At 43.5% G+C, this 15,391-nt stretch overlaps 1 protein-coding gene across 1 annotated transcript; it reads left to right on the top strand.

The window, feature by feature from the left end:
- The first annotated feature begins 3,336 nt into the window (after positions 1-3,336).
- MATN3 (matrilin 3) lies at positions 3,337-14,131 on the top strand. The gene is made up of 19 exons (XM_080999018.1): positions 3,337-3,653; positions 5,637-6,206; positions 6,787-6,933; positions 7,015-7,161; positions 7,247-7,393; positions 7,577-7,723; positions 7,814-7,960; positions 8,042-8,188; positions 8,497-8,643; positions 8,728-8,874; positions 9,481-9,627; positions 9,719-9,865; positions 9,952-10,098; positions 10,174-10,320; positions 10,409-10,531; positions 11,348-11,476; positions 11,567-11,701; positions 12,812-12,925; positions 13,050-14,131. Exons 1-19 carry the CDS (start codon positions 3,443-3,445, stop codon positions 13,103-13,105), a joined length of 3,102 nt encoding a protein of 1,033 aa, XP_080855144.1. The 5' UTR covers positions 3,337-3,442; the 3' UTR covers positions 13,106-14,131.
- The last annotated feature ends 1,260 nt before the right edge of the window (positions 14,132-15,391 follow it).

Below are 15,391 nucleotides of genomic sequence, written 5' to 3'. Positions count from 1 at the left end.
TGCCAAAATAAAACTCATACTTTGAAATCAGTCTTGTAGCTTCAAGCAAAAACAATTAATTACCAGAGAATATGCATTCATTTTTCATTGTGGTGGTATAAGAAATTGCTTTCATATCTCTTTTCTTTTGTGCCAGTGCTAAGTCTATTTCATCACTGGAGCCAGAGACAAATGTTATTAGCTGTGGGTTGACCTAGGAGAGTTTTGAGAGTTCAGTAGTATCTCATGTTCTGTTTATTGATTCTCTATCTCACTGTGTGTGTGTGTGTGTGTGTGTGTGTGTGTGTGTGTGTTTGAGAGAAAGAGAAAGAAAAAAATAAAGATACCAAGGCAGTTTTAAATACAGTGGTACCTCAGGTTAAGTACTTAATTCGTTCCGGAGGTCCGTTCTTAACCTGAAGCACCACTTTAGCTAATGGGGCCTCCTGCTGCCGCTGCGCCGCCGTAGCACGATTTCTGTTCTCATCCTGAAACAAAGTTCTTAACCCGAGGTAATATTTCTGGGTTAGCGGAGTCTGTAACCTGGAGCGTATGTAACCCGAGGTACCACTGTACTGTATTGACCCGAATATAAGCCGCATCTTTAAAATACGGGGGGGGGGGGGGAGAATACCTGAATATGAGCTGCTCCCTTAAAATTCCGCAGGCACTCACAACCATTCCGTTTTACAGTATGTCTGTTTCAGCAGCGATATTGTGAAAGCCAATTTTTGTAAGGTCACGAATTTAAGCCGCACTTTCACAGTTGGAATTTGGAAAAAAAAGCGAGGCTTATATTCAGGCCAATATGGTAATACATTTGGGTGTGGGGTGATGGCAGATGTAATATTTTGCAGAATATGCTTTATGTATTAAACATGGACTGTTAATTTTAGCAATACTTGCTTTATACACTTTGAAGTCAAGGCGTTGGGTTTCCCTTCTGGATTGAAAAAGTGAATTTTGCAATATATTCTGTCTGTGCATGTGCTTCCTATGTCTCTCTAGTCACATTAAAATTGCATATGAACATTGGCTGGGATTGTGAGGTGGGCACCATTCTTCAAGAGGGGGGTGGGTTATAAGGTGTTCCTGGTAGATCTTTGGCCCCTTAGTGACCTCCCCCTCCCAGGGGGAAAAAACCTTAGGCTTCCTAAAAAAGGCTCAACAACGTTGGTCCAATGGGTAGATCATCTCCAGTTTTTTTATACTGTGAGAGTCTGTTGGGAGTTGGTCGTCCCTGCTCTAGATGTTAGGGGATGTTAGGATGCTTGGGGAAGCACCTTCAATAGACTTGTACACCCTTGGAGAGAGTGGGAACATGGGTAAAGACTACCTCTGAGCCTACTCCAGAGATTTTCCCTGCCCACCACCAACTGTCCTTTGGGAGAAGATCCCAGGAGAGAGTTGGGTGGCTGACAAAAGTCCATCTCAAAGCCTGGTCTGGATGGAAGGAGAGAGAAGCCCCCTCTTCACTATTATGGTCCCAATCCAATATCCCTTAGCTGCTTTGAAGAAGACCTTGGGAGGAATTCAGTGTTGCACTAAGGTGATCATTCCATTAAGGGAAGCATTTTGGTTTGCTAGATAGAACAACCTTACCTCCCTTCCCCCTACATACTGTTATGGAGGTTCTCCCAACCCCTACCCCCCAAGCCAATTTCAGGAGGCCTAGGGGTTTAGTGGGGGGGAAACTCTGTTACAGAAGCCCTTATGCAGGTGATGGGACTCCTTAGCTGAATCCCATCCCCAATATAGATCTGTCTAATGTCTAATTTGGCCCTCAGGACATTGCAACATGTATATTTTCTTTTCCCATAACCATAAAACAGATGCGGGGTGCAGGCTGGGTATTTGAAGTTCAGATACAGAATTATGCTATAAACATAGTTCACAGCAATCTCCCCGCCTTCAAAACAGATTCCTTGCTGTTTGTGCTATCCACTTTCAAGAGGGAAAATTGTACAGTGTTCAGGTTTGGTAGATAAAAAAACAGTCCTGAATATGCACATCAACTTTAACGGCAATATATCAATCTCCATGGCAGATACCGCATAAACATTACTTTTGCAGTGTTCCCCATACACCTTTTAAAAACAGGTGCAAGGAGGGGTTCAGTTGGTCTTCAGATCTCAGAACTGCTGTTAAACATATTGACTCCCAGGCTGATACCTCAATTTTCAGGGTAGATAGTGCACTGTGCTGTGCGTTTCAATTTTTCTGGCTTTAATTAAAAGGCTAGCCAGAACAGACCCATTAAAATTAATGGGCATGACTGACTTAGGCCCATTGATTTTAGTGTGTCTACTCTGATTAATACGTAGTTGGCTGCAACCCTCTGATATGATGGCATAGCCCTTTGATGCGGTCATGATGGGCTCACCTCTTGAATACTTTTCTGTTCTTATGTACATACCTGTGCTTGCGAGAAGTCTGGTTATATTTTTAGGAAGCAGGAGGATTTCAGCTCCATTTGTATCACTGACGTGGATCCTCAGGATTTCTGAATGTGGACTATTGGTCGTCTTGGGAGTTTATACGAGGGTGGTCCATCCATGTAAACAAGCCAAGACTTGCTCCTTGGCTCTCTGTCGATGTGCCGAGAACAACATGTGCAACTTCATTGCCATTATCTAAACATTGATTTGCTTGAATGTGACTTACCTATATTCAGCATGCAGCAGGCATGTTGAGTTCAGAGAAGGTATGGGAACTTTGCTAAAAGGGCCGTCGGGCAGAAGGATGCAGAAAGTCCCGGGTTCAAGCCCTGACATCTCCAGATCCTTGCTTGAAACCTTGGGAAAGCTGCTTTAAACATTACTTGAGTAGTTTAGGCATTGCTGAGTTAGATGAACTAGTGTTCTGACACAATTCAAGCCAGCTCCCTAGGTTCTTCCAAAATGGTGATACTTTTTTACTTTCCAATTAGCTGATCACTTTAAATCTCTCGAGTTAGTTTGAGATGCATGTATGAGTTTTCCCAAAGATATTTGGACAGGGGGTGGTAGAGAGATAAATTCACTTTCCTGGTTGTCACCTATGAATTTAAATCGGATGCTAGTGCCGATGAATTAAATACATTTTTTCCCTACCCTGTCCTGCGTTTTTCTTGGATACTGGCTTCCCTTTGTGCCCTGTTTTCATTGCAGCTGATCCCCTTGCTAAGTTGAAGTTGGCCACCCCAAATCCTGACAGCTGAAGCACTTGATTGATGAAGCGAAGTACCTGGCTTTGATTTTCCCCACTGTGATTACTGAGAAGGCTACTGAGGGAACGTGGGTGACTCAACGGAAGAAACTGCCTGGGAAAGGGTGGAGTGAACTGACTGTGCTTTCTCCTTGCCCGCCACACACTTGCTCTCTGGCCAGGAACTTAAAAAATAAAATAAAACCTGTCTCAAGGAAAAGCACACAGACAGTGTCGGTGAGGTAGAGGAGCTGGTGTTCAAACCAAAGCAGCTGAAATGCTCTGGCTACTCAAGACGCCTGGCGCTTGCCTTTTCTTACTACTGCCTGGAGTTTTAGGGGTCCGGTACAGGTTTCCTAAGCGCTCAGTTCGGGTAGGTTTGCGCTCCATTCCACTGCAGGGCAAGACATTTGGCGGAAAAGCTGCAGCAAGGGCTGATGAACCCTACTCCGGAGATATCGAGGGTTCTTCAACAGTCTCCTCTACAGGTAATTTAGCTTCTGTGCTATGGGCAGAGGGTCTGGAGAAATGCTAAAGGTCAGGCATATTTTCTAGGTGTTGGCTATATGCTCCATGTCTTGCATTCCCAAATATTCAGTAAATAATAATAATAATAATAATAATAATAATAATAATAATAGGAGCTGGACCTCAGTGTCCGGGCTGAACGATGGGGGTGGAGATGCTCCTTCAGGTATACTGGGCTGAGGCCGTTTAGGGCTTTAAAGGTCAGCACCAACACTGAATTGTGCTCGGAAATGTACTGGGAGACAATGTAGGTCTTTCAGGACTGGTGTTATGTGGTCCCGGCGGCCGCTCCCAGTCACCAGTCTAGCTGCCGCATTCTGGATTAATTGTAGTTTCTGGGTCAAAGATAGCCCTACATAGAGCACATTGCAGTAGTCCAAGCAGGAGATAACCAGAACATGCACCACTCTGGTGAGACAGTCTGCAGGCAGGTAGGGTCTCAGCCTGTGTACCAGATGGAGCTGGTAGACAGCTGCCCTGGACACAGAATTGACCCGCGCCTCCATGGACAGCTGTGAGTCCAAAATGACTCCCAGGCTGCGCACCTGGTCCTTCAGGGGCACAGTTACCCCACTCAGGACCAACACAATCTCCTTTTTTTCTGGCAGGTCTGCAGGTGGGACACAAATTGTTTTGGTGTATCTTTTTTTATTGACAAGAGATGTGATGATGGCAGGCATTCTATCATAAACACTCAACAACCATATTGGATTGATGAGAATTCCTGATGATACATTGGGAAACTTTTAGGCTAGGCTTTCTCAATGCTGTAGCCGAGATGTTGTGGACTACAGCTCTCACAAGCCCATAGCCAGCATGACAAATGATCAGGGATGATGGAAGTTGTCACCCAAAGCACCTGGAGGATACCAGGGTGCTTTAGAGAAATGCCAAGTAGTAATATAAATATATATATTATAAATACGCATGGAAATACAGGTTGTTAGAACTTTTAATTATGCCCTTGTTAGTTCTAAAACTTACCTCTTCCCCTAGCATAGAAGAAGACCCCACATTTGTTAAGTTAAAAACTGGTTCACTTACAAATCCTTCAAAGGTCCGGTCCATGTGCTATTCCATACATCCCTCGGAAAAGTTGCACAGGCAGTATAACTTGGCTTAGTTGCAAAGTGGTGAAAGTTCCCAAATCATTGGTATATAGGAACTCAAGAGAGGCTTGTTAGAGCCATGCGGCTAAGCATAAGCATAATAAGGCAGGCAGGGTAGGGGTGGAGAGAGGATAGGGAATTTGAAGAAGCTGTAAAATATTCTCTGTAAAATATTTACAGAGCTGTAAAAAAGTGTTAAATATTCTCCCTGACTTGCTACCATGGTTGAATCTCCAGACAGGGGCTTAAACTGCAAAGAAGTTGTTGAAATATCACAAATGGGTCATTGGTGACATGTTTGTGTGTGTGTCCTGCTTTCAGATTTTCTCCAGAATTGGTAACTTCATATTAAATGGGGGTGGCAGGACATCGCAAAAAAACTTGCATGTGTGAGGAGTTCCAATCCCACAATAAACACTCATCTGACAACACACTATTCCAATTGTGTCAAGCCTGTTGTGATGACCATTAGTGTAGAAATTATATATATATATATATATATATATATATATATACACACAGCACTGATATTCTCAACACTTTCACAGTGATAAAATCATTAAAGTCTTGACTGCAAACTTATACTCACCTGAGGGGAGTAAGCCCTATTAAACTCTTCTATATTCTTCTTAAATGTACTTCTGAGCAGGCCTAAAACTGCACCATTTTGTGCTACACATTACTATCCCATGCAGGCAGATTTCTCGATTTTCCATTTGTACCGCACTGGAGTCCAACTTGTAAAAGAAAAAGAAAAAATCAGGAGTAGTTTCTCAAAGTCTTTTTTAAGTCCAGCCACTTAATTTGGAATATTGTGCTTCAATTGTCTTGCAGAGGATATATGCCGGAGTCGCCCCATAGACCTTGTATTTATAATAGACAGCTCCCGCAGTGTCCGGCCTCAGGAGTTTGAAAAAGTGAAAACCTTCTTGGCCAAACTGATTGAAGCCTTGGATGTGGGGGAAAGAGCGACTCGTGTGGCGGTGGTAAACTATGCCAGCACAGTCAAGATTGAATTTAATCTTCAGAAGTACTTTGACAAAGCTTCCATGAAGAATGCCATCTATCACATCCATCCATTATCTGTGGGGACTATGACTGGCTTGGCCATCCAGACAGCCATCAATGAAGTTTTCACCAGAGACGGAGGGGCAAGGGACTCTTCCCATGACGTCCCTAAGGTGGTCATTATAGTGACCGATGGCCGACCTCAGGATCAGGTTCATGAGGTGGCTTACAAGGCTCGAGCCTCTGGAATCGAGATTTATGCCGTTGGGGTTGACCGAGCGGATATGGAGTTCTTGCGGCTGATAGTGAGTGAGCCGGTCAGTGAGCACGTTTCTTATGTGGAGACCTATGGTGTGATAGAAAAGCTGGCTTCCAAATTTCGAAAAACGTTCTGTGGTAAGATAATCACTACATGGTGATTACTCCCTTTTGTTTCTGCTGCTAGGATAAGGATATACAATCGTACCTTAGAAGTCGAACGGAATCCATTCCGGAAGTCCGTTCAGCTTCCAAAACGTTTGAAAACCAAAGCGCAGCTTCTGATTGGCTGCAGGAAGCTCCTGCAGCCAATCAGAAGCCGCGGAAGCCTCGTCGGACATTCGGGTTCCAAAGGAACATTCGCAAACTAGAACAATCACTTCTGGGTTTGTGGCGTTTGGGAACCAAAACGTCTGAGTTTCAGGGCATTCAGGATCCAAGGTATGTTGTTAGGTAAATCCATTTTTTCCCCTTTTTCTTTTTAAATGTATTATATTGTTTTATGGATGTAAATTGATTTGATATATCTTTTCATGATACAGCAGTATACAAATGTTTAAAATAAATAAATTCCCCACATAAAAACTGAACTGTGTCTCTCTATGAGACAGTTGTGCCATCTCAGCCAGGAAATGCTTAATAAGTTATTTGACCAGAGAGCATTAAATGTTTTCTGTGGCACCATCAGACATAATTCTTCTGTACACTCCTTCCCTAGCTGTGGATGTTTGTGCCCTTGGGACCCACAATTGTGAGCAACTTTGTGTGAGTAGCGATGGCTCCTGGCGCTGTGAATGCTATGAAGGATACACACTGAATCCAGACAAGAGAACTTGCTCAAGGAAGGAGTTGGAGGCTCCCACAGGTAACACATTTTATGAGGAGATTTGGTTTTTTATTGATTTATTATTTAGTTATTAAAGTACTTCCTTAATGCCTCTCCTAGGTCAGCAGACCTGTGAGCCTGGGATCCACAACTGTGAGCAACTTTGTGTGAGTAATGATGGCTCCTGGCTCTGTGAATGTTATGAAGGGTACACCTTGAATCTGGACAAGAGAACTTGCTCAAGGAAGGAGTTGGAGGCACCTTCAGGTAACATGTTTTGTGAGGACATTTTTTTTTTTAAAAAGTAATTTATAATTTAGTTGTTAATGTAATTCCTTATTATCTGTCCTAGCTGGAGAAGGTTGTGCATCTGGAAGCCATGACTGTGAGCAATTGTGTGTGAGTAGCGATGGCTCCTGGCGCTGTGAGTGCTATGAAGGGTACATTTTGAATCCTGACAAGAGAACTTGCTCAAGGAAGGAGTTGGAGGCCCCCTCAGGTATCACATTTCATGAAATTTATTTTGTTTTCTAAGCAATTTAGCAATTTATTATTCAACTATTAATTAACTTGCTCAAGGAAGGATCTGGAGGATCCTTCAGGTAACACATGCTGAGAGAAGATTTATTCTTTCCTAATTTATAAATTAGGCATTAATGTAGTACTTTAATATATCTCGTAGGTCGGGAGACCTGTGGGCCTGGGACACACAACTGTGAGCAGCTTTGTGTGAGTAGGAATGGCTCCTGGCGCTGTGAATGCTATGAAGGATACACACTGAATCCAGACAGGAGAACCTGCTCAAGGAAGGAGTTGGAAGCTTCTTCAGGTAACACATTTTGTGAGATTTCTTTTTTTCCTAAGTAAGTTATCCATTTATTATCCAACTATTAATGTAATTCCTTAACATCTGTCCAAGGTGGAGAGGGTTGTGCATCTGGAAGCCATGACTGTGAGCAATTGTGTGTGAGTACAGATGGCTCCTGGCGTTGTGAATGCTATGAAGGGTACACCTTGAATCCGGACAAGAGAACTTGCTCGAGGAAGGAGTTGGAGGTTCCCTCAGGTAACACATTTTATGTTGAGATTTGGCTTTTTATCAGTTTATTATTTCGTTATTAATGTAGTTCCTTAATGCCTCTCCTAGGTCGGGAGACCTGTGAGCCTGGGATCCACAACTGTGAGCAACTTTGTGTGAGTAGCGATGGCTCCTGGCGCTGTGAATGTTATGAAGGGTACACCTTGAATCCGGACAAGAGAACTTGCTCAAGGAAAGAGTTGGAAACTTCTTCAGGTAACATATTTTGTGAGATTTCTTCTGTTTTCTAAGTAATTTATCCATTTATTATACAACTACAGTGGTACCTCGGGTTAAGAACTTAATTCGTTCTGGAGCTCTGTTCTTAACCTGAAACTGTTCTTAACCTGAGGTACAACTTTAGCTAATGGGGTCACCTGCTGCCACCATGCGATTTCTGTTCTCATCCTGAAGCAAAGTTCTTAACCCGAGGTACTCTTTCTGGGTTAGTGGAGTCTGTAATCTGAAGCGTCTGTAACCCGAGGTACCACTGTATTAATGTAATTCCTTAACATCCATCCTAGGTGGAGAGGGTTGTGCATCTGGAAGCCACGACTGTGAGCAATTGTGTGTGAGTAGCAATGGCTCCTGGCGCTGTGAGTGCTATGAAGGGTACACTTTGAATCCGGACATGAGAACTTGCTCAAGGAAGGAGTTGGAGGCACCTTCAGGTAACATGTTTTGTGAGATTTGTTTTATTTAAAAAAGTAATTTATAACTTAGTTATTAATGTAATTCTTTATTATCTGTCCTAGCTGGAAAAGGTTGTGCATCTGGAAGCCACGACTGTGAGCAATTGTGTGTGAGTAGCGATGGCTCCTGGCACTGTGAGTGCTATGAAGGGTACATTTTGAATCCAGACAAGAGAACTTGCTCAATGAAGGAGTTGGAAGCTTCTTCAGGTAACACATTTTGTGAGATTTACCGTATTTTTTGCTCTATTAGACTCACTTTCCCCCTCCTAAAAAGTAAGGGGAAATGTGTGTGCGCCTTATGGAGCTAATGCAGGCTGCGCAGCTATCCCAGAAGCCAGAACAGCAAGAGGGATTGCTGCTTTCGCTGCGCAGCGATCCCTCTTGTTGTTCTGGCTTCTGGGATTCAGAATATTTTCTTTCTTGTTTTCCTCCTCCAAAAACTAGTTGTGTCTTATGGTCTGGTGCGACTTATAGAGCGAAAAATACGGTATTTTGTTTTCTGTGTAATTTATCCATTTAGTGTTCAACTATTACAGTCATGCCTTGGAAGTAAAATGGAATCCGTTCCGGAAGTCTGTTCGACTTCCAAAACGTTCGGAAAACAAAGTGTGGTTTCCTATTGGCTGCAGGAAGCTTATGCAGCCAATCCGAAGCTGCAGAAGTCCCATCAGACGTTTGAGTTCCAAAGATCGTTCGCAAACTGGAACACTCACTTCCGGGTTTGCGCTGTTTGAGAGCCAAAACGTCCAAGTACCAACACATTCGGGTCTCCAAGGTACAACTATTAATGTAATTCCTAAACATCTGCCCTAGGTGGAGAGGGTTGTGCATCTGGAAGCCATGACTGTGAGCAATTGTGTGTAAGTACAGATGGATCCTGGCGTTGTGAATGCTATGAAGGGTACACCTTGAATCCGGACAAGAAAACTTGCTCAAGGAAGGAGCTGGAGGTTCCCTCAGGTAACACATTTTGTGAGATTTCTTCTGTTTTCTAAGTAATTTATCCATTTATTATTCAATTATTAATGTAAGACCTTAACATCTGCCCTAGGTGGGGAGGGTTGTGCATCTGGAAGCCATAACTGTGAGCAATTGTGTGTGAGTACAGATGGCTCCTGGCGCTGTGAGTGCTATGAAGGGTACACTTTGAATCCGGACATGAGAACTTGCTCAAGGAAGGAGTTGGAGGCACCTTCAGGTAACATGTTTTGTGAGGACATTTGTTTTTTTAAAAAAGTAATTTATAATTTAGTTGTTAATGTAATTCCTTATTATCTGTCCTAGCTGGAGAAGGTTGTGCATCTGGAAGCCACGACTGTGAGCAATTGTGTGTGAGTACAGACAGCTCCTGGCGCTGTGAATGCTATGAAGGGTACATTTTGAATCCCGACAAGAGAACTTGCTCAAGGAAGGAGTTGGAGGCCCCCTCAGGTAACACGTTATGAAGAGATTTGTTGTTTTTTAAATTATTATTTAGTTATTGATATAGTTCCTTATCCAACTTAGGTGAAGAGAACTGTGTACCTGGAACACACAACTGTGAGCAAATTTGTTTGAGTAGCGATGGCTCCTGGCATTGTGAGTGTTATGAAGGGTATACCTTGAATCCGGATAAAAGAACTTGCTCAAGGAAGAATCTGGAGGCTCCTTCACGTAATACATTTTCTGAGGGTCTTTTTATCATTTTTTTAAAAAAATAGTTTAGTGTTGAATTATTAATGTAGTTCCTTATCTGTCCTAGGTGGGGAGAGCTGTGTACCTGGGACTCACAATTGTGAGCAAATCTGTGTGAGTAGCGATGGCTCCTGGCATTGTGAGTGCTTTGAAGGCTACGTCTTGAATCAAGACAAGAGGACTTGCTCACGTAAGAATCTGGCAGCTTCATTAGCCAGCACATTTCATGATGGGAGGTTTTGTGGGGGGTTTTTTGGTTTAAAAACATTCAGCAATGTGATTTCTTATTCGCATTTGAATAATCTTATTGTTCTTCAAAACTATCTTGTAAGGTAGGTGATTATTATTTATTCCCATATTGCCGGTAAAGGAGGGCTGGGTCTGAGGGAATAGCATCCCTAAAACTTTATTTATACCTTGCCATGTCATGGCTAAAGTACAGTTTGAGTTGGAGAGTTCCCCATGTCTCAGGTGACAAACCCAGCTATTATGTCACATCCACTCTCTCTAAATACCTCAAGAGGGTGATTCGAATCATTTTTCAATTAGCGTGTCTTGTTTTCCCCCCCTTACAAAAGTCTTTATAAACCAAGAACTCTCTCTCTCTCTCTATATATATATATACAGTCATACCTCAGGTTACAGACACTTCAGGTTGCGTTTTTTCAGGTTGCAGACCGCCGAAACCCGGAAGTACCAGAACGGGTTACTTCTGGGTTTCGGCAGTTGCACATGCGCAGAAGCACTAAATCATGTTTTGTGCATGAGCAGAAGCGCCGAATCACAACCCACACGTGCGCAGACTGCGGGTTGCGGATGCTGCAGGCTGCGAATGTGCATCGTGCACGGATCACGTTCACAACCCGAGCGTCCACAGTATATCTAATGGTTGTACCAGGTCACGCCACTTTGAGCCCCCTTGATGGAAAGGCAGGGTCTGGATGTGCTAAATAAGTGTGTCTTTGTGAAGACCAAGTTACACAGTATATCTCAACTCCCTCCCTAGCTAGAGAAAAGGATGTTTGCACAACTGGAGACCATGACTGCGAACAGATCTGTGTCGCCAGCGGTGACTCTTGGCACTGCGACTGCTTTGAAGGGCACACCTTGAATCCGGACAAGAAGACCTGTTCAAGTAAAGATATGGCAGCTCATTCAGCATATATTTAATGAGAAAGGGAGGGTGCAAGCCTATTTATCGCAATTCTCTCTCTTTTTTAAATAGTTCACTCTTCAGCTTTGGACGTCTGTGCTCCTGGAACCCACGACTGCCAACAAATCTGTGTTCCCAGTGGCAGTTCCCATCGTTGTGAGTGCTATGAAGGATTCACCTTGAATGCAGATAAGAAAACATGCTCAAGTAAGAATCTGGCCAATACATCAGGAAGGAAAAGCATTGTGTTGCTTCTTTCCCCGCAGTATATATTTCAGTTTGGTTGAGAAACTGCATTCTTAGTGGGCTTACTGCCATTTTTCTTGGGAATGGTCTCTCTCCCCTTGGCTGCGTGCATGCCATGCATTTAAGGCACCCACCCCTCAAGAATCCTGGGATCTGTAGTTCACCCCACACAGCATCCGAACAAACTACAGTTCCCAGGATTCTTGGGGGTGTGTGTTTTTAAACGTGTGGTGTGTAACAGCTGCATGACAGGACGACGCTTACCCTTGAAGAGAGATGTACTGAGGAGGAAAGCTATGCTATCATGATATCTTCTGTCATGGAGACGTTTAATGGTTTTCTGTTCAGGACATCCCATTTTGGGGAGCTGTGCTCTCCCATGGGTCATGTGACTCACATGGGAGCGAGGCCCGGAAGACACACATCCCGGTTTTGTACTGGGACATGCTGGAGGGCATAGTGGCACCATTCACACAGCAAAAACTACCACAGAGATATCAACATTTTCAAAAGTAAGGGGGTCCATGACTCAGCCTTTTAAAAAACAGGGCGTCCGCAGTACTCAGCTAATTAGGGACCACTGGTTTAGATACTAATGTTTTATTTATTGTACCCTGCTCTGAGATTGCCTGTGGCAATGAAGGTAAAGATAAAGGGACCCCTGACCATTAGGTCCTGTCATGACTGACTCCGGGGTTGTGGTGCTCATCTCGCTTTACTGGCTGAGGTAGCCGGCGTACAGCTTCCGGGTCATGTGGTCAGCATGACTAAGCCACTTCTGGCGAACCAGAGCAGTGCACAGAAATGCCATTTACCTTCCTGCCAGAGCGGTACCTATTTATCTACTTGCACTTTGACGTGCTTTCGAACTGCTAGGTGGGCAGGAGCTGGGACCGAGCAACTGGAGCTCACCCCGTCGCGTGGATTCGAACCGCCAACCTTCTGATCAGCAAGTCTTAGGCTCTGTGGTTTAACCCACAGCGCCACCCGCGTCCCATGGCAATGAAGAGTGGGTAACAAATATTGTTAATATATAGATAATCGAAAGCATATGGTTCATTTTCTCCTCAGGAATAGCAAGAAGCCGTCTTCCTTCTATGACAACGGAAGAGGCATGTAAATGTGAATCACTTGCTAAATTTCACAAGCTGGCCACTTCATACCTTGAGGCAATATCTACAAAACATATCCTTTCTTTTGAGATCTTTTCAGTGGTGGATGCACTGCTGTTTCGCGTGCTTCCGCGTGCGGCAAACCTCTGCAAAATCTGATCTGCAACCATGTGATATGTTCCTTAACGGTTGACCACTAGATGATCTGTCCAAGAAATTAGAAGCATACCAGTATGGAGCAGAGCATGTCTAGAGCTGAAGAACCTGCTGCAATTAAAAACAATTCCTGCCTATTGCACTTTGCAAGCTTTTATTTCAAAGGAGTTGCTTTGTTGTTAAAAAAAAAAAGTGCAGATGCGTGTAGTGACGCCACTTGTGTAATGCACATAATTGTGTCTAATCAAAGAAAGTTCATTCTGCATAAAAATCAATGTTGTTGTTTTTATAGTCGTATGCACTGTGCAGTGCATATTTCTACAACTATATTTGAATGCGGTGGTTAAAACTAAATCTGCCCCTCTCATATCCAACCATTTATAGGTACAGATAAAGCCATATAAATAGTTGTGGCTGGCATGGTGCATTGTAAAAACTTTTCTGCATCTGGCAAAGTAGAATATAAATGCTATCTCCTCTCTCTGATTTCGATTTAAATGATATTTCTCTGCCCTTAGAGACATATATGTCTAGTGGGACAAGCTGCTCCAAATGACATTCAGGTCCCTTTAAACCCCATTTTTAATCCAGAAGGACTCAAAATATATCAGCAGAATGGACTGGCTCAAATATCACTACTATGTGGATGAATCACAATGTACAGCGGAAGGTTAAAAGCCCCTGACATTATTTATCTATGGCATATTAATGTAATTTACATCTTGCAACCTTTCATTTTAATAAAGATCAGCATACTCTGGAAAAGTTTTCTTTTCTATGTAGCTCTGTGAGAATGTACACAATACATTAAAAAAACAGGAAATTTGTTTGTCACTGTGAAAGCGACTTAGCCCATGGTTCATTGATTCAGTGCGAGTTCTTATCTTAAAATAGTTGTCCCGTATTCTCTGTTACAGGTCCTTAAAATAAACAAATACTTTTATATCTGGATAGCAAGTTTTGATTTTCCCACAGGGACCCTACATGTACTGCTTATTGTTCACTAAGTTAGGATTGTCATATTTCTAGAAGTAAGAGTCAGGACACAAAAGTCATTTAGCTTTTTTCAGGCAACATCTTCCTAGATATTTTGCCGATTTTTCAAACTCCCTGCCGGAATAAATTTCTGACATGTCTAGGAAATTCCAGATGTATGGCAAATCTAACTCCGTTCCGGAGCCCCGTTCGCATCCAGAAGCGAATGCAACACATGTCTGCACGTGCGCGGGTCGCGATTCGCCGTTTCTGCGCATGTGTGTGATGTCATTTTGACTGCTCATGCGCGAGCAGCGAAACCCGGAAGTAACACATTCTGTTACTTCCAGGTTGCCGCAGCGCACAACCCAAAAATACTTATCCTGAAGCTACTTCAACCCGAGGTATGACTGTACAGTGGTACCTCGGGTTACATACGCTTCAGGTTACAGACTCCGCTAACCCAGAAGTAGTACCTCGGGTTAAGAACTTTGCTTCAAGATGAAAACAGAAATCGTGCTCCGGTGGCACGGCAGCAGCGGGAGGCCCCATTAGCTAAAGTGGTGCTTCAGGTTAAGAACAGTTTCAGGTTAAGAACAGACCTCCGGAACAAATTAAGTACGTAACCCGAGGTAACACTGTATTAGATAAAATAAACATGGGGAGTAGTAACTCCAGCCTCTGGGTGGGCAGACACAGGAGTTGCACCTGGACAACGAAGTTATAACTGGTCATACTGCTGAGCTCTCCCTCCAAGGCACCACCTCACCCCATTTCTCGCTTTGTCTCTCTCCATTCTCAGCAGCCCCCACTAGTAGCTTCCAAAAGCCAACCTTTAAGGGAGCCCATTATGGGGGGGGGGGACCTTTTGTTTTGGAGACGATCGCCCCAGGAAATGGTTACTCATTTTTGAAGGTAGGAAGGTTGCCCACACCTCAGAAGGGATGGATGGAAATGAAAGCCATGATAAAAGAACAGGTGCCACATTTGGGTGGAAAAGTGCGGAGAGAGAACCAAACTTTCCTCGAAACAAAATACAGTGGTACCTCAGGTTAAGTACTTAATTCGTTCCGAAGGTCAGTTCTTAACCTGAGGTACCACTTTAGCTAATGGGGCCTCCTGCTGCTGCCGCACCGCCGGAGCACGATTTCTGTTCTTATCCTGAAGCAAAGTTCTTAACCTGAAGCACTATTTCTGGGTTAGCAGAGTCTGTAACCTGAAGCGTATGTAACCTGAAGCGTATGTAACCTGAAGCGTATGTAACCTGAGGTACCACTGTAAAAAAAATTTCCTTCCAGTAGCACCTTCGAGAACAACTTTCCTCAACATGGAACTAGAACAATTTATCCCTAAAATACTTGGCTGCCTCTGCGTAGCTTTCTCCTTGCATTGAGAACTCCACTGTCAG

This window comes from Podarcis pityusensis (assembly GCF_964106645.2).
Source record: "Podarcis pityusensis genome assembly, chromosome: 3".
Lineage (NCBI taxonomy): Eukaryota > Metazoa > Chordata > Lepidosauria > Squamata > Lacertidae > Podarcis > Podarcis pityusensis.
The sequence above is the reverse complement of the archived record's forward strand: the minus strand, read 5'-3'. Positions and strand labels throughout refer to the sequence as shown.

Excerpts from the sequence above, each read along its gene's own strand:
- MATN3 (XM_080999018.1), top strand. The coding sequence starts at position 3,443 with ATGCTCTGGCTACTCAAGACGCCTGGCGCTTGCCTTTTCTTACTACTG. Across the intron at positions 6,934-7,014 it reads GGAGTTGGAGGCTCCCACAG|GTCAGCAGACCTGTGAGCCT; the intron begins GTAACACATTTT and ends TGCCTCTCCTAG. Across the intron at positions 10,321-10,408 it reads GAATCTGGAGGCTCCTTCAC|GTGGGGAGAGCTGTGTACCT; the intron begins GTAATACATTTT and ends TATCTGTCCTAG.